Genomic DNA, 20,506 nt, shown 5'->3' with positions numbered 1-20,506 from the left:
TGGCACATTGGAGAAAGCTGTCTGAGAGGATTTGGAGGCCAAACTCATCTTTCTTATCTTTCCTGGGCGGGTGGAGTGACTGTGTCGAATTAATGACCATCTCAAATTAACGATGCTGAGACTGAGCATGAGACATCCCCTCCCCTCCCCCTGAGCTCACATCAGGCACAGGATGGTTCCAGCTGGCCCTGGGGCTACAAGCCAGGTCAAAAGCTATATTTCACACAGGAATCAGCCTGGGGCTGCCAGGATGGGAGGACACAGGTTCCCAGCAGGTATCTGGCAGAGACTGATGGACGAGTTCTCCAAGACTCTCCATGCCCTGGCAGGGCAGGAAGTGCCTCAGGGGCAAGAACTGCCAACAGGCAGCATAAAATGGAGACACAGACATAAATCTGTTCTTCCTCAGTTTCTGTGCCTGACCTATTCCAGGACAGCTGATAAAAACTCCTTGCTGCCTGACACTTGCTTGTACCGACTTGCAAAGAAGCTCAGCAGCATTGTCCTCCTTCATCCCCAGGCAGAGAATGTTCCTCGGAGTGGGGAATCCCTGAGGGGCTTCCATGTGTCTTCTTGCATCACAGCAGCCTCAGCACACACAGGGCTGTCCCCTCCCCAGACAGACCTCACTGTGGCAGCACCTGCTTTTCAGTGTCCTGCTTGCAAGGAGCAGAGTGAGCCCTGAGCCCATTTCTCCTTCCTGGCATTTCCCACTACCCCCATGACTGCATCCCATCCCATCCCATCCCATCCCATCCCATCCCATCCCATCCCATCCCATCCCATCCCATCCCATCCCATCCCGTCCCGTCCCGTCCCGTCCCGTCCCGTCCCGTCCCGTCCCGTCCCGTCCCATCCCCACTCTCCAGCCCAAAGCACCCCTTCCCCTGCACACCAACCACTCCAGCACTTGGCTTGTTTAATTCCTTTTAATTTCTCATCCCTTGCTCAGAATAGCTGGGACCAATTTGCTGCTGCTGTCAGCAGAAAGAAATCAAGTTAATGACAAGAAAGACATTATAATTTAGGAGCCCCATCAAGCCTCACCACTGTATTAATAAGGAGTGGGGAGGATATTGCTGCTGCCTGCTCTGCTCTTCTCTGCTCTTCTCTCCCACACCTACAGCCCCAAGCCATCCTGGGAGCCTGTTAGCAATGCCAGGCTCAAGCTGACTTTTTGCATCGTGGTTTGTGAGCTCTTCACTCCTCTGGTGTTTCCCAGTGATTTCTGCTCTGGCTAAAGGAAGATCCATATCTCTCTTCAGCTCTTCACTTCTCCAAACTTATTCTGGCATCTGCTCCAAACCTCTCTGCCGGCATTGATTTAAACAACTGCCTTGCACAGATGGAAAAGCAAATGGTTTGAGCTGGGTTTCGTTCCTATTTTTCTGTGGCAATCCCGACTGACAGGCGGTGACTCCATCTGGCAGGAACCTGAAACACAGCAGCAAGTGCTGTGCTCAAGCATCCTCTGCAAGATGAGAGCTGGGTGAGGACTCCCTCAGGCCCTTCCCATGGAAGAAAGGATGTAGATAAGATGCATTTCTACTGATTCAGTTAAGGATGGTTAAGTTAGATATACAGCAGCAAAAAGCTAAAAGAAAGAAAACACAGTAAGTGGTAATAATTGGAATGAAAAGCTCCCATTTGCACCCAGTGGGGTGGAGTGAGTGTGACAGTAGAAACATTTAAAGGTTTTTCTTCCTAGAAGTACAATTTTTGTCTCTGTGCTGATTGTCTCTGTGCAGACAGAACTGGGAGATAAGAGTTTAACCCTACTCCAAAAGCCAGTGGTTGCAGTAGGAAACCACCTACCCTTGGAGCTGAGATTGGTCTGATGGGCGAGCATCTCCTCAGTTGTTGGGAGGAATTCTCTGTGTCTTCTTGCTGTTCCTCCCAGCTCCTGGCCTGCTTCCTTGCCCCAGAAGGTTAGCATCTCCCCAGCCCAACAGCTACAGAGCTGAACAGGTCCTTTGGCTGTTGCAATATTGGTCACAATATTGACCGATGTACCCAGAGGGAGCCAGAGTATCTCCAAGCACAGACTGCAAGGAGCCACGGTCCCACTGCAGTCCTGCTCTGCCAAGGGACTTGCTTCAGCTGTGTCCCCTCCTTGCTGGTGGGGGCAGGTCCCCTCCTATGCTGCAGCACCAGAGGGTGTGAATTCACAGTCACCCCACAGGGACACTGGGACACTCATGACTATGATATGGCCAGAGGGCACTTGTTGGCATCTTCAGGACCTTCTGCTCTAATTCTCCCTCCTCCAAGAGGCTGCTCTGTGCCCCACAAAACCAGGCTTATCCCACAAGAGGAGGATTTAACCTTTTTTTCCAGAAAACAACCAGGCATTTTGCTATGAGCCCCCACGTTGCTGCTGTACCTCTGAACCCCCCTGTTCACTGCCTTCACTCCAGACTCAGTGGTGGAAGGAGCAGGACCTCCTTCCTGCAAGTGAGAGCAAGGGCAGTAGAGGTAGAAAACCAATCCTGATTTTGTGCCCCTTTGGTCTGAGGCACTGGACAAAAGAAAGATGGCTCAATATGAATAAGCAAAGTGTGACTATTCCTGCTTGGTGCATTTCTGCACTTTCCAGTCATTTCTGTGCTAAATGCACCTTTCAATACCAAGAGAGTGAAGCTCAGGCTGTGGAGCACTGCACTAATCTTGCAGTCATGACACTGCAAGTACAGCTCAGTGCTCTTCTGGTTTTCCATAAAAGCTGGTGTCAGGGCAGGATGGGGATGCACTTGTCTCCACTTTCTGTGTTAGAAGTGGGAACAGGTCTTGGTCCCCACACTTGGCCTGCAGTGTGGGGTCTGCAGGACCTTTTCAATTGCCCCAGCCTGTTTTTTGGCCAAAGCTTTGGCAGGAGATGTTGGTGACCAAGCTCTGTGTTAAGCCCTGCACTGCTGAAGATTTTCATGACGGCCCAAGGCAGCCCTGGACAGAAACTGCCTTTCTCCTCTTTGCACAGGCAGCCTTCACCCACAGTGTGATGGGGACAAAGAAAACACATTAAAATAGAGAAACTTGGCACCATTGTGGCTGGAAATGTTTGTTTTTTCCCTTAAATTTCCCCTTTTTCTTCTGGACCTTCCTCCCGGTGAGATTTCCTTTTGCAAGCAGATTTTCTCCCTCCCAGGCTGTGGCTCATCCACTGGGGATCTTTTATCAGCTTCAAGGTCTGGGTGATGCTGGCCCTGCATCAGGAAGCACTTTGTGTGGACGAGCTCAGTTTCCCTGGGAGTGGTACCCAGAGCCAGGGGGAGGATGCAGGCACAGGATGAGCCCCAGCAAGGCAGCAGGACTGGTTTGGGTGCTCCTCAGCCCAAAGGCACAGAGTGATGCCACCTGCACCAATTTCAGCAAGTTTAGGCACGAGGCTATGAGGCTCCCAGCCCAGAGGGTGCAGAGTTTGGCACCCATAGTGGTGATGATTCATTCTGCTCCTGAAAAAGGGTGCAGAGCAAGCACTGCTCCACAGCACAGCCCCCAACCTCTGCCCACTGCTGCATGGGCACATCCTGAAGCCTCCGAGCAAAGGAAGCAATGTGTTCCCTTACCCTCACAGCATCCTCAGGAAATATTTCTTTCCTAATAACCCAACAAACCCTTACTGAGGCTGTTATAGACACATATGTACCAACATAGGTGTGTATTCTCAGTCTCAGAAAGGTTTTTCTAGAGTAAGTGCAGCAGCTCACCTAGTCAGAGCTGCCTTACCTGGGGAGGTGGGACAGTGGGAGTACCAGTGCTCCTTCTCCTCTGGCTCAATGTTCCCCTTCAGATATATCCAAAGCACCAGAGGCACCTTCTTCCTCATCCCTGGGGCTGTAAGAAAGCGCCTTCCCTTTTCTTTCCTTACAGACTTATTTTTTTAAAAGACTCTGTAAAGAAATATACTTAAAAAGGTTCAATTTCAAGCCATGAATCAAATGTTTGGGAGAATTGCAACCTCACAAAGATAAATCAAGTTACAAACAGTGCTCAGAGGATATTTACCCCACTGAGAATAACTGTAAAATCCACACTTTTTCCAATCAGCAGTGTATTCTGGGAGCCCGCCCTCCCAGACAAGGCAGAAGGTGCCAACTACTTGTAAATTATATTCATGGACCTTTCATTGGGCAGATGCTGCATTATTGGACTATGGCACAGGGCAGAGAAAGTAATGAAGGCAAATGGTGCAGAGCCACCAGAAAAACAAATCAAATAGGGGTTTGACAGCATGATCTGTACTTGGATTTGCTCAGAGAAAATTGCAAGTGCTTTTGGTTTTTATGCTGGAGATCAGGAAGGGCTGTGTGGGCTCCTCTTGTCCTTGGGCAGGGCGTTGTTGACATGGGTTTGAAACCTGAGGTGGAAATTTTGCCTCTTGTAGTTTTTAGGCCGTGTCTGCTCTGTCTCTGAAGTGGCTGCAGGTGGGGTAATCCAGTGTGCCATGGCTGGAGGGGCAATGCCTCGATCCTGGGAGGTGGAAAAGAACTCAGCAGAGGATGGTCTTGAAAAGGGCTGCTCTCCCCATGATGCCAGAGGTCCTTCCTTCCTTCACCTTCTATAAATGGCCCTTAAGCATCACCCCTGTCCTTGGGACATGGGATTCCTGCCATGTGCTGGGCTCTGAGGTCCCTGCAGGTAGAGGCAGTGCAGTCTCCATCCTTCTGGATCTCAGCTACTGGGTGAGATCTCCCTCGGGAAGTGTGCAGTAGCCACCAGCACAGCAGTTCTGAGGGTTGACTCTGCTTCTCCTAGTAAGCAAATTGGCCTCTCCAGCTTGGAGCAGTGCTCACGCAGCTCACTTTTATGTGCTTCATCCCAGGCAATGTGTAAGCTCTGCCCTGTGCTCCACGTCATGTGCATAATAAATATGCTAAAGCAGACAGCTAATTATTGGGAATGTAGAGCCCGGCAGGAGATGGGCAGAATTCTCGTGCCTTTAGCACGACTTGTTATAAAAGGGTTGTACTGCTCAGATTCATCTTCCTGATCCCATGGCTCACAACATCGTAGAGCTGTGCTGGGAGCAGCACTGATGCTCAGAGCCCAGACTCCCCTCCCACTGCCACGCCTCCCTGGGGTAGTCCCCTCCTGCCCCCGCTTCCATGGTCCTTGCAGCCCTTCCCTGTTCCCCTCCTCCCTGGGACAATTTCTCACTCCTGCAGGTTGTCACGGCACTAATTCAGCCCCTGAGGTTTTTCACTGTGTGCTCCCATCCCACGTAACTATCATGTTCCTCAGGAGCAGCTCGTGCTTCTTCCTTGCCATGATATAAGTGATTATTAATGCATTAGTGTTGGGCTGCTGAACCATAATGTCTTTATAGTCAATAGCATTAAGCATTTAATTACCCAGCGGGATGAATCGATGGGCTTCTTTCTTTGCTCTACAATTAAAACCAAGCAGGAGAGATGCAGTGTAATTTTCAGTGCAATTTTCAGTCTGCTTTAAGCCTCCTCTGCCATTTCGTACACAGGGAGATGAGCTGATGGTTTGTACAGGATGGGAAGGAGAGGACTTTTCCCCAAGAAACCATGTTCTCACCTCCCTCCCAGGATGCAGACATCATGATCACAGCTTGCCCAGCTAAATGGGACACCACTGGCTTGTTCAGGACTAGGTTTTTCAGGTCTGAGGCACCAACAGTGGGGAAATTATGTTCTGAGTCTTATTTTTAGCTACAGTCGTAGGGAGTTTCAAAGCAATAGTTTCATCTCACATCCTGTAAGTGGGAATTTCTGTGGTGACAGCTGGTAAGTGAAACAGCCCAGTGTACTGCTGGGATGAGGCACAAATAGTCTGAGAGTGGTCTGGGCACTTTCAGCTCTTGCTTTTAACCTCATTTGATGGAGGTTGCTGCAGGGGGGCAGATGGATGGTGAAATCTGGATGGGCTCAGTCTCCCTGACTCCCAAGCTCTGACCTCTCCCAGGCTCACAGCTGGTCTGTACACCTTGACACCTGCCCAGGTCGCTTCAGCTCTGCAGGCACAGTCAAGTGCAAAGTAACCCTTTCCAAAAAGCTGAGCCCATGGCTGAACCATGCAACCATGAGAGCTCTTGGGGTGGCTGTTCCCTCACAGCAGCAAGCTGGGAGAGGGGCTTTGCAAACTGCATGGATGGGGCTCAGTGGGCAACTTTAGCTGGGAGAACACAGGACAGAAGCTCTCTGGGGGAATGATAGAACATTTCCCACTGAGCTGCAGAAGCCAGGCAGCACTTCCCACTGGCACTGATGCTTGTTTCCTAGAGCAGTTTTGGCTCTTGTTCCCTGGCAGAGGCTGGGACATGTTATACTGGGGACATGTGTGTGGTGTGTGGTGTGTGTGTGTGTGTGGCTCTGCTCTCTCTGATGTTACTTGGCTCTGTTCTGGCTCTAGAAGACACGAGGCAGCCCCAGGTTCACCATGCCATGCTGCTCACTGCCTTTGCTGAGTGATGGCTTCATGTGGCTCCCAAGCAGGGGTGAGCCCATCCCCTCACTCAGATACAAACACAAAAATAAACTTTGATATCACAGAATCCTCTGAGTTGGAAAGGACTCACAAGGATCATTAAGTTCAATTCTTAAGTGAATAGTCCATATGGGGATCAAACTGGTGACCTTATCAAGGAAGTAGAGAGAGACTCCTGCTTTTCCAGTTTGAATTCAACAAAGATTCTTTTCTTTTCTTTTTTTTTTTTTTTTTTTTTTTTTTTTTTTTTTTTTTTTTTTTTTTTTTTTTTGAGAAGGGAAAAAAGAAAAAAAATCCCCTGGTTTGGGTTTGTTCCAGGCAGAGCATCTGCCTTCTGCTGGCCTCGTGCCTGGGAGCTGCCGTGAAATGGAAACAGCCCAACACAGACCTGGGAGCAGAGGGAGCTTCCAGCAGGTAAAATGTGAACAAACTGAGACCAAGTCCCAGGTCACTGCTCCATGGGGCTGTACCAAGGGGCAGATGTGTTGAGCCACAAGAGCGTGCCAATGTTTCACTTGGATGTCTTGACAGTCATCCCTGGGGACCCAGTGCTTGTCTGGATCCTATTCCCTATTGCCCTAGCTCTGGGAGATGAGTAGGATGCACAGAAATGCCCATGCAAAGAGGAGCTTCCCCCTCTGGGCTGTCTCCACAAGGTCCTGGAAAGCCTTCCCAAATACTGCAGGGCAATGCAGGAAGATGTGCAGTTGCATGGAACTGTGACATGCTCTGGCTGCTGGCCTGGCTTTGCTGAACTGGGATCACCTGTAGCTGCTCTCCAGATTGACATCCCCTGGTTTATAAAGGATTTGCATGCATTGCTTCAAAATGCCTGCCTATTCCCATCTCACTGACTTTCTCCACTTGGAGTTTCTCTACCCCAATGGAGAGAGAAGGGTGCTCCCAAGGTCTCCTCTCACCACCCAAACTGCTCCATATTTCTCCATCCTGATTTGTCTTCTTTATCTCACACCTACTGCAAGTCCTCTTCCAGTCCCACTTTTCTCTCACACACCCTTTTTTCCAGGGCTGCACTTGTTCTCCTGCTGAGCAGATCCAGAGGGGAGTCCACCTGACTGGGAGGCTCTGGGTGGCTGTGTGGGCTTGCTGAGGGCTCACAGGCAGACCACAAGATCCTCCCAGCTCCAGGCAAGGGGTGTTGGGGAGAGGAACTGGCCTGGCAGAAAGGACATCTTAGGGGAATTGGCTCCTTTTGGAAATAGAAAACCCTTTTTTTTTTCTGCAGTGTATCAGAAATTATCACTACAAAGAATACTTGGATGTCATGTGGAGACTAAGTCTGAATGTATAAAACTCCCTTGTGGGAGTCACCCATAGGTTTCCTTGTCCATGAACCCCAAGAAATGGCACAGGGATGTGCTGGGTAATCACCCAGCATCTGCCAGAGGGACAATGGGTATGCCTGGCTCCAGGGGCCCATGCCAATTCCTGCAGCATCCCACCTCAAGAAAGGATGCTTCCCAGAGAAGAAATACCATGCTCTGACAGGCACTGTTGACTTTCATCCCTGCAGGCCAGCGTGTCCCAAGCTGCCCATTTCAAGGCAGAGGACATGCTCTTTTCTGTGGCTACTTGAATTAAGTGCCATTTGTCACAGCAAGCCCTGCACCCACTTCATACTCATCATCCTTGAGGACTCTCCTCTTGGCACAGACGGGGGGATAATGAAGAAAAGACTTAATTAGACTACTACACAGTCCCATCTCATTTTCTGTGCCGCATTAATCAGGGCCTGGGAAACTGTGCAGTTGGGAAGAGAGAGGACAAGCCCTGAGTGCCTGGTGCTGCTGGGATTGGTAAATTTGCTTTTATAGTTGTTGCTTGTTTGTTTGTGGGGTTTTTTGTTTGATTGGTTGGTTGGTTTTTGTTGTTGTTTTGGTGTTTGGTTTTTGTTGTTGTTGCTTTTTCTCCTGTCACCTTTTGCCATGCCATACACATCAGGCCACTGCTCAGACCACATAGCAGGTGATGTCAGGCTGGGGCACCCAGGGACACTTTTCTTTGCTTTTCCAGCTCGTTTCCCCCTTTTCTGAGCACCCACTGGGTGTTTGCTGGAGATCCCTGACAATTTTTTTGGCAGCAGACGCCTGCACCAGCCACATGTAAAACTTCTCTCCTGGCTGCACTCGGCTGCTGCTTGTATCCCGCGAGCAAACGCGTCCCGGGATCCCCTGGGAGGGAAGAAGGAGGCAGGGCAGGATGTCCCGCTCCGCTGCGCCCAGGGAGGCGCGTCTGGAGGAGCCGGGGGTCCCCGCGGGCTCCCACTCGGGACCGGCAGCCTTTTGTCACCATCTAGTGGAAACACACAGCCGCGACCGGCCACAGGCTGAGCAGGGCGTCTGGGGACACTCACTCACCTCATCTGTCATTCCTGCGGGGCTCCCCCTCCAGCTGGCCGCCCAATTTTCCTGGCTTTTGGGGAGCCGCGTTTGCCTCGCAGCCCAGTTCCCCGCAGCCCTGGGCAGCAGCAGCCGGGTAAGGAGCTCCCAGCGCTGCAAGGCTCGGGAAAAGCTCAGGGGTTGAGTATCTGCTATGCCAGAAACTGGGAATCCATGGCAAATCCCTTCTGGGGTCTCCACTGAACGAGCTAAATTGCCTTTAACTGTGGAATTAGATCAACACTCCCAAACCACAGACATGCTACAACAAGTGACAGCCATAAAAGGACCTAAAGTATATTTACTGCACAAATAGAGCTGCTTAACCTGCTCTTTTGGCCAAATTACCCCCTCACTGATGCTACTCTGTGAGACTTCGCTTGGCCTTGAAATTCCTGGAGCTGCCTGCAGAGGAGCTGGGCTATGCTGTGCCAGTGGGACAACCCTGCAATGTGGTGTGCCCCAGAAAAAGGCTGGCCTTGCTCCACTCTGGCAAGTGTCTGTCCACCTGCCCACTGCTCGGGCTGACTGGAAAACCTGGCCACACATGGGATACAGGGAACAGCCCAGCCTAAACACTGGCATCTGCAAGGTCCTGACTACTTTCCTCCGTGCAGCATCCCAGGCCCTTTATGGCCATAACAGAGCTGACAGGGTTGGGCCATATCCAGACCTGCTCAACGGTGTCTGAATAACACAGTGCATGGATTGATACAGAGCATGGATTGACATGGAGCATGGATTAACACAGTGCATGGATTGATACAGAGCATGGATTGACACAGTCCCGTGGGCAGTGCTGGTTCTCACTTCTCTGCACAGGGTGCTGTGCTCCTTCCCCAAACACTGGGTTCTGCTGCAGCCTCAGAGATGCCAGAGGGAAGGACAACCTTCCAACACACTGCTGGGGAAAGAAACAGAACACAGGCCGTACTGAGAAGTCCTCTGCCAGGGTTGCAAACCAAGACTGGCCAACTGCCAGTCCAGCCCTTTGCAGATCCCACTGCTGGCACTCTTATTGGACACATGCAGTCTCCCAGCTGCCAGAACTGCCCCTGGCTAAAGCAACAGTTGTACCTTTCTCATGACAAACCAACCTCCCACAGCATGGAGAGGAACCAAGGCCAGCCCCAGTACTGGTGGCAGAGCTGTTCAAGCAATCATGGTGCATGATTTTGTTGCACCACATGCATGGTGAGGAGAGTACAATCAGTTCTCGCTTCAGACAGTTAAAAATCACTTTCAGGTCTCTCTGTCTTCCATCATTCTGCATCCCCTTGGGCCACACGTTGTTTGTGTCACTGCTTCCCCCATGCAGTGTCCCCACTGGGGACAGCTCCTGCAGCACACAGAGGGACATGAGCCAGACATTGCTATTTCACAGGCAGAGTCCAGCTGCCCTACATAAGGGGTTTTCCCAGGTGGGATCCACATCTGCCTGCATGTATGTGACCACAGCTGGGACATGGGCAGTATCCCATTCTGTTCCAGCTCCTTCCTTCCCCACACTGGCTGATGGTGGCAGACTCTCCACAGGCTTACTCCTGGAGCTCTCAGTGAGCAGGTGTCCTTAGCTGTAGCTCAGCTTGCCTGGAAACTGCCTCTCCTTACCCAGCAGAGGAGAAAGAGGCCCTAGGACAGCCTAGGAGCCAGGTATATTGCCTCACCCACAGAGTGTCCCTTGCTTCAGGTGGCACTGAACAATCCTGGGGTGTCCCCTCAAGGGCATCAGGGCCATGCAGGACAGCATTCATTGAGGGTCTGCATTTTTATTCTACTAGGATCTCTTGTTCTCCAAGTCAGGTGCTTATCTCAAGTAGGCCTTGGACAGGCAAATTGCTAGAGTCACCCTCGCCTGAGTCAGCAGCCCCCAGGAGCTGGCTGGATGCCCAGTTTGAAGTGGTACGGGATGTAAAGCAGTGGGGAAACCCCAGCAATGGAGGCCACTCTGTGTCAGGTAGGGGCGAGGCAGCACTCAGCCCTGCCAGCAGAGTGACAAGTGAAACAGGGGTGCTGATGACCCTGGGATCATTTTTATCCTGACTTTATAGCTACCGAGGAAAAATCTACAGGGAGGCAGGTGGCGTCTCCTTGCAGTGACTGAATTCAAAAGCATCCATCAGGCAAGCACAGGCTTATTTTTTTTCTTCCACTTAAGGCCTTTTCTCCCAGCCTGAAGCAGTAGAGGCTGGCAACTGCAGAGTGCTCCTGTGCCAACTGCAATCTCAGCAGCAACACACTGACCAGCTCCTATGGATGCTTCTTCAAGCTGTCCACGCGTGCTTAGTGCCTTCCCAGGGTCGGGTAGGGGATGTGGGGCAAGGCAGAACTGGGCGGCAGAGACAGCACTGGGGCAGAGACAGCGCTGAGGCGAACCAAATCAGAAGGTAAAAGCGTGCTCGGGCAGAGATCCACGGCGGCCACCGAGCTGCCGCAGGGCTGGCCAGGGCAGTCGGGATTGCCGGGCAAAGGCAGGGTCTCTGCCGGCCGGGACCGGCGAGGCCCCGGGACCCCCGGCCGGCCCCACCACGTGGCCGCCGCCCGCCACGTGCTGTCCCTTGGCCCGGCCCCGCCGCCAATCAGTGCGCAGGCGCCGAGCTGCCTCCGTCCCATTGGCTGACACCGAGTCCTCCCGGGCGGACGCTGCGTCCCCCCGCGCTCGCCCCCCGCCGCACTGCCCCGCGGTTGTAACGCGCGCTCCGGTTGGTTGATCGCAGAGCTCCGGCGATTGGCGCGGCGGATCGAGGGGCGGGGGCTACGATTGGCCGGGCAGCGCAACGCGAGCGGCGATTGGCCGGGGCGGGGGCGGTGAGGGCGGGGCCTGGCTCGGGGCTAGGAAAGGGGGCGGAAGGGGCGCGAGCTCGCTCTTTCGTGTCAGTGCCCGGCCCGGCCGCTCGCGCGTCCCCGCCGCTCCCGCCGCCCGCCCGCGGCCCGATCCCCCCGCGCCGCCGTCCCGCCGGACGCGCCCACCCCACTCCCAACACAGATCGGCCGCCGCCCCTGCGCCGCCAGGCACCGCCGCCATCATGGTGAAGATCACGAAGGTGAGGGAGCCGGGGCGCAGCCCCTGGGGGAGGGGGGGCAGCGTGCGAACGGCGCCATGACGGGGCGGGCGGCTGCGGATGGCGGCATATCGGGGAGGGAGCCGCGCCGCTTTCCCGCCGCTGCGCGCTTGGGCCGCGCGGTGGCTCCAGGCCTGTTCTCCCTTGCCGTGAAGATGGCGGCGAGGGGAGGGGCCGCGGGCCCAGAGGCTGTGGTTTCAAGACCCCCCCCCCGTCCCGCTCTACTCCGTGCGCCGGCCGCGGGCGGGGAGCGGGGCGGGAGGGGATAGGGCGGCGGGGTGCGGGTCCGTGTGTGTGGGGGACGCGGGTGGGCCCCGCGTGCGAGCGCGCGCGGGATGGGAGGCGGGGCTACGTCACAGTGCGGCCACGTGGGGCTCGGGGACAGCGAGCACGTGGGAGCGCACGGCGCTCCCGGGATTGCCCCCGCGCCCCCGGGAAAGCCCCGCACACCGGCGGGCGCGACCCCGCAATCCCCGGGCGGCCCCTTGAGCGCCGCGGGGGCCGGAGGGCGGCCACGTGGTGGGCACAATTGCCCGCCGGAGCGAGCGCTCGCAGGCCGCCCGGGTGAGCACGGGAGCTAAACGTGTTGCTCACGCTCTCTTTCAGACTCCGAAGAATCAGATCAAACAGAAAAAAACTGCTCCTCCCCCGAAAAAGTTCGAGGAAAGCGAGGAAGAGGAGTCCTCAGACCTAGAGGAAAGCAGCGGAGAAGAGGTGCTTGATCTAGAGATGGAGTCAAAAGCATGCACGTGCTACAGAAGTATCATGAGGGTTGTGGGTTACACTGTAACAGGACGTTAATAAACAGTTGGTGTTCCTCATTAAACTGTGGCTAAAGAATAATCTGGATTTTATAAGGCCAAAGCAGCGTGGGGAAAAATAGTTCAACTAAGTCTGTACTTCCAGGGTTTTGGAAGTACTGCTGGGGTCTTAAAGCTGATAAGCAAGTGGGTACTTAATTTCCCTAATAATGACTAATATGAGATTTGTCACATTCAGGTACTATGCAAGTGTAAAAATTCAAAGATTCTAGTAGCTGAATGCTATTAGACATTACTGGTATTGGTTCAGGACCAGGGAATGTAGAGTTGGTTTGATGTTCCATAAGTAGGTTCTTGAAAACATGAAAAAGCTGGCTTTGAGCTTTATTGGTTGATCACGGTGGGAATTTGAGGTAACTTAGCAGAAACTGTCAGAAGGATGTAACTTTCAGTTGCTTTCTGTTTGTCTGATAGTGAAGTAATGGTAGCCTAAACAGGCCAGCATGAGTCTTACAGACTTTCATGTGTCTTTCAGATGATGATCCCCCAGAAGAAACCACAAAAAGTTGCTGTTACCCCAGCCAAGAAGGCTGCAACTCCTGCAAAAAAAGTTGCTACTCCGGCGAAAAAGGCAATTACACCTGCAAAGAAGGTTGTGGCTACACCACAGCCCAAAAAAGCTGTTACTCCAACGCCTAAAAAGGCTGCTGTCCTAACCAAAGGAGCAAAAAATGGAAAGAATGCCAAGAAGGAGGAGAGTGAAGAAGACGATGAAGATGATGATGAAGATGATGAGGAGGAAGATGATGAATCTGGTATGTTACTTTTGAAATACGCATTTACTAAAGCTGGTTCAATCAAGTCATTAAATATGAGTACCTTTGGAATTGAAAGATTTGCATTATGTATTACTTGTGGGGGGGGTTCATTGATTAAAGAGGGGTTACAAAGGAGAGGTGGGCAATGGGTGAAGTTAGGAGGAGAGCTTGGGCTGCATAGCCTGTAAAGCATCTCCTGGTTTCTTGATTGCTCTTTCCTGAACTTTTGGACAAAATTTTGGGACGCTCTAAGTACTTTTTACATATACCACCCATCCATGAACCTTAGCAGTAAAGATTTGTTGTACTGTTGATGCAGATGAGGAAGAGGAACCACCAATGCCTGTGAAGCCTGCAGCCAAAAAGCCTGCAGCAGTACCAGCCAAAAAGCCTGCAGCTGTGCCAGCAAAGCAGGAATCTGAGGAGGAGGATGAAGAGGATGATGAGGAGGATGATGAAGAAGATGGTATAAGATGTTTATTATTAAACACTTACAGAGAACTGAGGGAGGGAGGTAGCTTAAAGGATAATGGGAGTGATGCAGTGTGTGCTCAGTTGGTTTTAGCTGTTGCTGAATGGGTGTTAATTTCCCTATTGTTAGTAAAATTTCCCACTATTGGTGAACAGGTATTGGGGTTTATTTTAATGCAGTAAAACCTGAGGAAGAGAGACAACTTTTGTAAAAATTAACTACATTAAACTTTTTTCCTGAGAACTTAGAAGCTTAAGGAGACGTGAGAAACATTTTGCTTGTTAAGCATTTTGTTTTCTTAGTTTCAAAAGGAGCTTGTCTGAATACTGTGATCATCTTGTTTCAGAGTCCGAAGATGAAGCCATGGACACAGCCCCTGTTCCAGTGAAGAAAACCACTCCAGCCAAGGCTGCACCAGTGAAAGCCAAGGCAGCAGAATCTGAAGATGAGGAAGATGATGAGGAGGATGACGATGAGGATGATGATGAAGAGGAGGAAGATGAGGAGGATGGTGAGGAGGAAAGTGAGGATGAAAGTGAGTTTAAATGTTTTTGATACCATAACTCTTTAATAACAGGAAAGTTGCCTGAGCAAAAATATTGTGATGTAAGGGTCTTTTGTGCTGAGGAGCAGCTGCTGAGTGACGAGATCTTGTGTATGGCTGGTGTAAAGATTAATGCTCCTGTATTGATTGAATTTAGGAAAAGATCTGTATTTTTCAGTGCTGTTTTGTTTTCTGTCACAGAACCTGTTAAGGAAGCACCTGGAAAGAGGAAGAAAGAAATGGCCAATAAAAGTGCACCAGAGCCCAAGAAAAAGAAAACAGATGGTAAGTGGTGTGGGATCATCAATAATGCTTGTTTGATGGACTGTGACTGGACTGTTGCATGAGGAATGTAACTGAAGATCCAGGATGTCAGGGGGTGGGGTTTCCCAGCACAAATGATGATTATAAGGGACTTAATACTGAAATATGATGCCACTTTTGAGCAAAACCTGATGTGCTAAAGCTGTCTGAGTCTGGCTCCCAGTTTTAAAAGCTGCCTTAAAAAACCCTTAAAAAACTATTATCTTTTCATTTAAAGGGCCCACATCAGCTTTCTCTATATTTGCTTCAAATTTGGCCTTCACCAAGGAGTTTGATGAGCTGAAGACTGGTCTCAGAGACTTCTTTGGGAAGAAGAATATTGAAGTTTCAGATGTCAGAATCGGTGCTTCCAAGTGAGTTCATCAGTAGAATTTTGCTGCTTATTTCTCTTATTTGGCACTGATTGTTCAGAGGGGTGCAAGTGTGCTGGTGCTGGTTCCCTTTAATATGCTGGGGTGGTTGTTAGTGATGAGGGTTGAACTTTGCCTGGAACTTGACCAGTGGGGACCTCTCTGGTGTTGGGTTTCTGTTTATGGTCTCTGCTGCCAGAGATAGATCTGCTGAGATCTCAAGGATGCTGTTCTTTCAGGCGGTTTGGCTATGTAGACTTCTTATCTGCTGAGGATCTGGATAAAGCTCTCCAGATGAATGGAAAGAAGTTCATGGGTTTGGAAATCAAACTGGAAAAAGCAAAGAGCAAGGAAACTATGAAAGAAAACAAGAAAGGTATGGCCCAGTAAATAGTTTCTAAAATGCTTACATACAGGTATGCAAGTTCAGACTGGAGTATTTGCAAATGTGATGCGAAGAAATAGTGCATATTGGGAGGGCCGAGGAAGAAATATTTTTCTTTTTGAAACTTTGGTACCTATTTTTTGAACTTGATGCCCTTAAGAGAAGTACAGTAGTTTCACTAACTTTTGTTACAGTTGGTTTTGCAGCTTCTGAAAATGTGAATGCTTACTGTTAATTTCTGCTGTTAATTTCTTGCTGACTCTCACTGAACTGGCAGTGTAGATGAGGAGGGATTTTTAAATGGTAACTTGATAGTAACTTTGTCTTTGCAGAGAGAGATGCCAGAACGCTATTTTTGAAGAACCTGCCCTACCGCGTAACCGAGGATGAGATCAAGGAGGTGTTTGAAAATGCTATGGAAGTCCGGCTAGTGATGCACAAGGATGGGAACAGCAAAGGGTGTGTAGCTGAGAGGGCTGTGTGTTTTCTGGTTTTTTAGCTCTTAGCATATTCTGATAAGCTTATGTGTCCTTTGACTGCCTTAAAGGAACCTGCTGCATTAGTTGTCCTACTTCTTGCAGCATTTGTCTTTTACATCTTTCCCCCCGCATTTGTGAACGTTGCCATTCCTGGAAGGAGATGTTTGCTTACATTCTTTTCTGTACTGTAGAATGGCCTACGTTGAATTTAAAACAGAAGCTGAAGCAAACAAGGCTCTGGAGGAGAAGCAGGGCACAGAAATTGAGGGTCGTGCTGTGGTCATTGACTTCACTGGCGAGAAGAGCCAGCAAGAGCATCATAAAGGTACTTTCCATATTGATAATATGCATTCAGGTGACATTCAGGATTCATTTCCACTTGTTTCAGAAGTTCCTGGGAGTATGGCAATTTTAAATACTGCAAGAAAATTAAGACACTAGATCTTTTGTGTGACTTGTGCTCTGCGTCCTATGCATTTTATGTCTCCACTGCATGTTTCAGACAAAGGAGGGCTACTGGTCTCAGTGAATAAAACAGGGTTGGATTTGGTTTTGTGCCTCACCTTGAGGTGAGGGAAGGATAACAAAGTATTCTTACCCCTTGGCAGAGTCTGGTAACTAAAGGAAGAGACCTCTCCTTCTTCCAACTTGCACTTAACACCACTAACTTTTCCCCATAGGAGAGTCGAAGACCTTAATTGTCAACAACCTCTCATATGCTGCTACAGAAGAGACTCTCCAAGAAGTGTTTAAGAAAGCTTCTTCCATCAGGGTGCCACAGAACAACCAGGGCAGGCCTAAAGGGTAGGTTGTGCCTTTCTTTTGACCCCCAGACTGACATTGCAAATTACTTGTTGCTCCCAGGCTGACTGGAATCTTGCTGTCCACGTAGGTTTGCATTTGTAGATTTTGCCACAGCTGAAGATGCCAGAGAGGCATTGAATTCCTGTAACAACACAGAGATCGAAGGCAGAACAATCAGGCTGGAATTCAGTTCACCATCATGGCAGAAAGGGAACACAAATGCACGAGGAGGAGGAGGAGGAGGATTCGGTCGTAAGTGTTTCATGTTTGATCTCCAGTTGTGGCAGGAGGGCACCATCCAGGCACATCTGGGACTGCTTTAAAAGAACAAAACAAACATGCCAAACATTGTAAGCAAGTGTGCTGGATATGATGACTGATTATCTGAAATGCTGATGAAACTGTTATCAAATTCCTCTAGATAGTCAAGTGCTGATCCAGCAGCATCTATACAGTTAGTTATTATCACTGTTGCTAATGAGGTGTTAGCATCTATTTTAAAAAGGTAGCGGGGCAAATTTAATTTGTAAGGATCGGGTTGGCTGATGCAAATCCTTATATGTCAGGCTCTGACTGCAGTCCTGAAAAAGTTTTTATGGACTTCAGGTGCTTGAGCTGTTCCTTGGAGAGCCAGTAATGCAAGCTGGATGTGATGTTATGAAGCTGAAGGTTCCCTTGCTCAGATTGAATCACTTGTGAATGTGTTCCCTTTTCACAGAGCAAAGCAAAACATTGTTTGTCAGAGGCCTTTCTGAGGACACCACAGAGGAGACATTAAGAGAATCGTTTGAAGGCTCAATAAGTGCAAGAATAGTCACAGACAGAGACACTGGATCATCTAAAGGGTGGGTTAAACATCACCTGGGATAGGTTCAGGTGCTACAGAGCACTTCAGCTGATCTTTGCAATGCAGGGTGTTTCTCAAGCTCTTGTGGGTGGTTCTGTGAAACTGGTAAATATGGTGGGAGCCAGAGAACGCACAGCTTTGGGTCCACTGGTGGAGGGCAGCACGTGCTAACGTCTTCTCAATGAGCTCCTTCCTGCCAATAAATCTCCGTGGCAGCTGATGGATTCGCACGAGAAGAAGATTAACTGTTCAGTACTGGCAAACTCACAATGGGGCTCCATCGATTGTGATTAGCCACTGCTGTCCTACAAGTGACACATCCTGTGGGATGCAGAAATGCTGGTTTTTGATTCTGAAAAGATTTCTGTCAGGAACCTGTAGGTGGTGCTGCAGCTCACGGAATGTGACTGACTCTCACTCTTGTAAACTATTTCCTAGATTTGGGTTTGTGGACTTCAGCTCTGCAGAAGATGCCAAAGCAGCTAAAGAAGCCATGGAAGATGGAGAGATAGATGGAAACAAAGTGATCCTCGATTTTGCCAAGCCAAAGGGGGAATTTCAGCGTGGTGGTGGATTTGGTGGTCGTGGTGGCCGAGGAGGTGGCCGAGGAGGAAGAGGTGGATTTGGTGGCAGAGGTGGTGGCAGAGGTGGATTTGGAGGTAAGAAGAAGCAAATGCTGCTGTTTGGAGGGGGTATGCTCAGAAACAAACCCAAAGCTATTTTTTGGGTTATGGTGTGAGGCTACCACAGAGATTGGATATGAATCATTGTAACTGTTTTTTGCAAAAATTTTCTTTCTAGGTAGAGGAGGTGGCTTCCGAGGAGGCAGAGGAGGAGGTGGAGATCACAAGCCGCAAGGGAAGAAGATCAAGTTTGAATAAACTTTTCCCTTCTGCTCTCCAAGACTATCTGAAAGGACTCCGGGGGCTTTTACTCTCCTTTGATCTTGGCGGAGCCTTCGGAGGACATTCCAAGAAGCGAAGCATACTGTGAGCCACTTGGAAGATAAAATTTTCATTTCAAGGAAGAGAGAGCAAGCTATTTTAACTGCTTGCCTGTCCAAATGAACTTTTTAAAACAAAGAGTGATAGATGTGGGAATTTACCCCTTGTCTGTGAGTTGTCTTGAATTTATAATGTTTTACCCATGTACAAATTTTTTTTTCCTATAAACTTCTGTAGCATTTTTGCTGTAAAAATGCAGAATGTTTTATCATTTGTGCTTCAGCACCCTGTCTTGGACAGATTAAAGGACCTAAACTGGTTCGTGTTACTTCTGTGCCACTAAAGCCAGCTGTGAGAAACAGGCTGTCTGTAGCCTTCCCTGTTTTGGGTTAAGGTCCTTGGTGTCACAGCAGCAGCTTCTGTCCTGCTTTGCTTTAGCCTGTGTCAGCTTCCAGCAGTGTATGTGTACTGTGTTAGCAGAAAGTAGGGGAGAAGATTATGATGGTCAAGGTAAGCTCTGTAACCACAACCATATTTTATTAATTTTATTTTTTTTTAAACTGAAGATGCTGTGATGGTGCTTGCTAGCCGATTGCTTTTCTAGTTTTTTCAACAAAGTAAATCAGATCTTGTACTAAGGCCCTGCAGTTCAGTTGCTCTTTCCTGGAGGCATTTTCTCTTGTGCTTCATTCCAAATTGTCTCCTCTTGCCCCTAAGTGTGAAGCAAATAGATAAACAGGAATTTGGGCTAAGTGCCTGCTTGTTTGTAACCAAACTTAGGCCTGCTGCCTTGTCTCCCCCAGGGTCAGGCCTGGGAATGAAGTGACTCTGTCCTGGCCAGTCCTGTGGCAGTGGTCACTGCTGATTTTTCTAGCCAGGAACAGGGTGCTGCCCTGCAGTGACAGCTGTTGGGAGTACATGGTTTTCCCAGGCCTGTGGGCCCAGAAAACATGGGCACAGAAAATTAGGGGGGTGTATAGCTCAGCCTTCCTGCCAATAGGACCTTCGGTGTCATCTACCCCTGCCGTGCTGGAAGGTCCTGCTCTGGCATTTGGCCTGTGCCAGTGACCTCCAGCTCTGGCTGTGGTCACACTTCCACCCCCCTGGCACATAGGGCCAGTGCTGGCACCTGCTCCTACCCTGCTGTGGCCACTTCTCCATTCACCAAAGGCCATTCCCTGTGACTAAAACCAAAGCGGTGCTGTCTGGGGTCGCTTAGCTGGAGGGTTACGGGGTTTGTGGGGCCCAGGTCTCGCCATCGGCCATTTTGGAGCCGCACCCGCGGCCCGGCGGCAAATGGTCGGAGGGCCGGGCGCGGCCGCCAGGGGGCAGCAGCCGCCCGCGCGCCGCGTCCTTCCCGCCATGCCTGACGGGGCTGTTCGTGAGGGGAGGGACGGCCGGGGAGCCCTCGGCCCCAGCCGCCCGCACAGTCCCGGACACGTGGCACACAGTGGCGTGTGGCAGCGTGGGGTCACGCTGGAGAGGGAATGGGCAGGAGTATCCATGAGTGCATTCACTCAGCATTTGCGTCTTGTCCATGCATATGAAATTTTTGGTGCCATTATTGGGCCCTGGAGAAGCCAGCCCCAGTGACAGTTGGCACAGCCACATACAGTACGTCCTAGTCCCCGTTGCTGGCCTCTCTGCTCCCCAGCACCAGGAGTGACAGAGCTGGGTGCCAGACCTGGAAACTGAGCCCCCCTGGTGTCCAATCGCCAGGGTGAGACGCACAGGTTCACTGTGGCTGTTCTCCACCCCAGCCAGGTTCAAACCTCATGATCAGGATTTGTGTTACCCCATGGTGGTGCTTTGGCTGTGGAAGTGAGCAAGGTCCTGCTGTGGGGAGAGTAACAGGGACAAGAGG

General features: G+C 50.5%; 1 protein-coding gene and 3 non-coding genes across 4 annotated transcripts; all 4 read left to right on the top strand.

Moving 5' to 3' along the window:
* Window positions 1-11,665: 11,665 nt before the first annotated feature.
* Window positions 11,666-19,281, top strand: NUCLEOLIN (nucleolin multifunctional protein). The gene is made up of 15 exons (XM_014871628.2): window positions 11,666-11,896; window positions 12,521-12,628; window positions 13,211-13,490; window positions 13,813-13,959; window positions 14,312-14,500; window positions 14,711-14,794; window positions 15,051-15,186; window positions 15,423-15,559; window positions 15,901-16,027; window positions 16,239-16,372; window positions 16,728-16,851; window positions 16,940-17,103; window positions 17,570-17,696; window positions 18,137-18,357; window positions 18,500-19,281. Exons 1-15 carry the CDS (start codon window positions 11,879-11,881, stop codon window positions 18,577-18,579), a joined length of 2,076 nt encoding a protein of 691 aa, XP_014727114.1. The 5' UTR covers window positions 11,666-11,878; the 3' UTR covers window positions 18,580-19,281.
* On the top strand, window positions 14,901-14,970 carry LOC148222679 (small nucleolar RNA SNORD82). Its single transcript, XR_015805904.1, has one exon. It is a non-coding gene; the product is annotated as a small nucleolar RNA SNORD82 (small nucleolar RNA).
* Window positions 17,216-17,292, top strand: LOC148222678 (small nucleolar RNA SNORD20). The gene has a single exon (XR_015805905.1). It is a non-coding gene; the product is annotated as a small nucleolar RNA SNORD20 (small nucleolar RNA).
* LOC148222677 (small nucleolar RNA SNORA75) lies at window positions 17,871-18,011 on the top strand. The gene has a single exon (XR_015805903.1). It is a non-coding gene; the product is annotated as a small nucleolar RNA SNORA75 (small nucleolar RNA).
* Window positions 19,282-20,506: the final 1,225 nt, after the last annotated feature.

The sequence above is a fragment of the Sturnus vulgaris genome, chromosome 10, assembly GCF_052056855.1.
Source record: "Sturnus vulgaris isolate bStuVul1 chromosome 10, bStuVul1.hap1, whole genome shotgun sequence".
NCBI lineage: Eukaryota > Metazoa > Chordata > Aves > Passeriformes > Sturnidae > Sturnus > Sturnus vulgaris.
This window is presented reverse-complemented; position numbering and strand designations above follow the sequence as displayed.

What these genes read in the sequence shown, in the direction of transcription:
- NUCLEOLIN (XM_014871628.2), top strand. An exon ending in GTCAGAATCGGTGCTTCCAA is followed by an intron (nt 15,187 to 15,422) that starts GTGAGTTCATCA and finishes CTGTTCTTTCAG; the next exon opens with GCGGTTTGGCTATGTAGACT. An exon ending in CCAGCAAGAGCATCATAAAG is followed by an intron (nt 16,373 to 16,727) that starts GTACTTTCCATA and finishes TTTTCCCCATAG; the next exon opens with GAGAGTCGAAGACCTTAATT.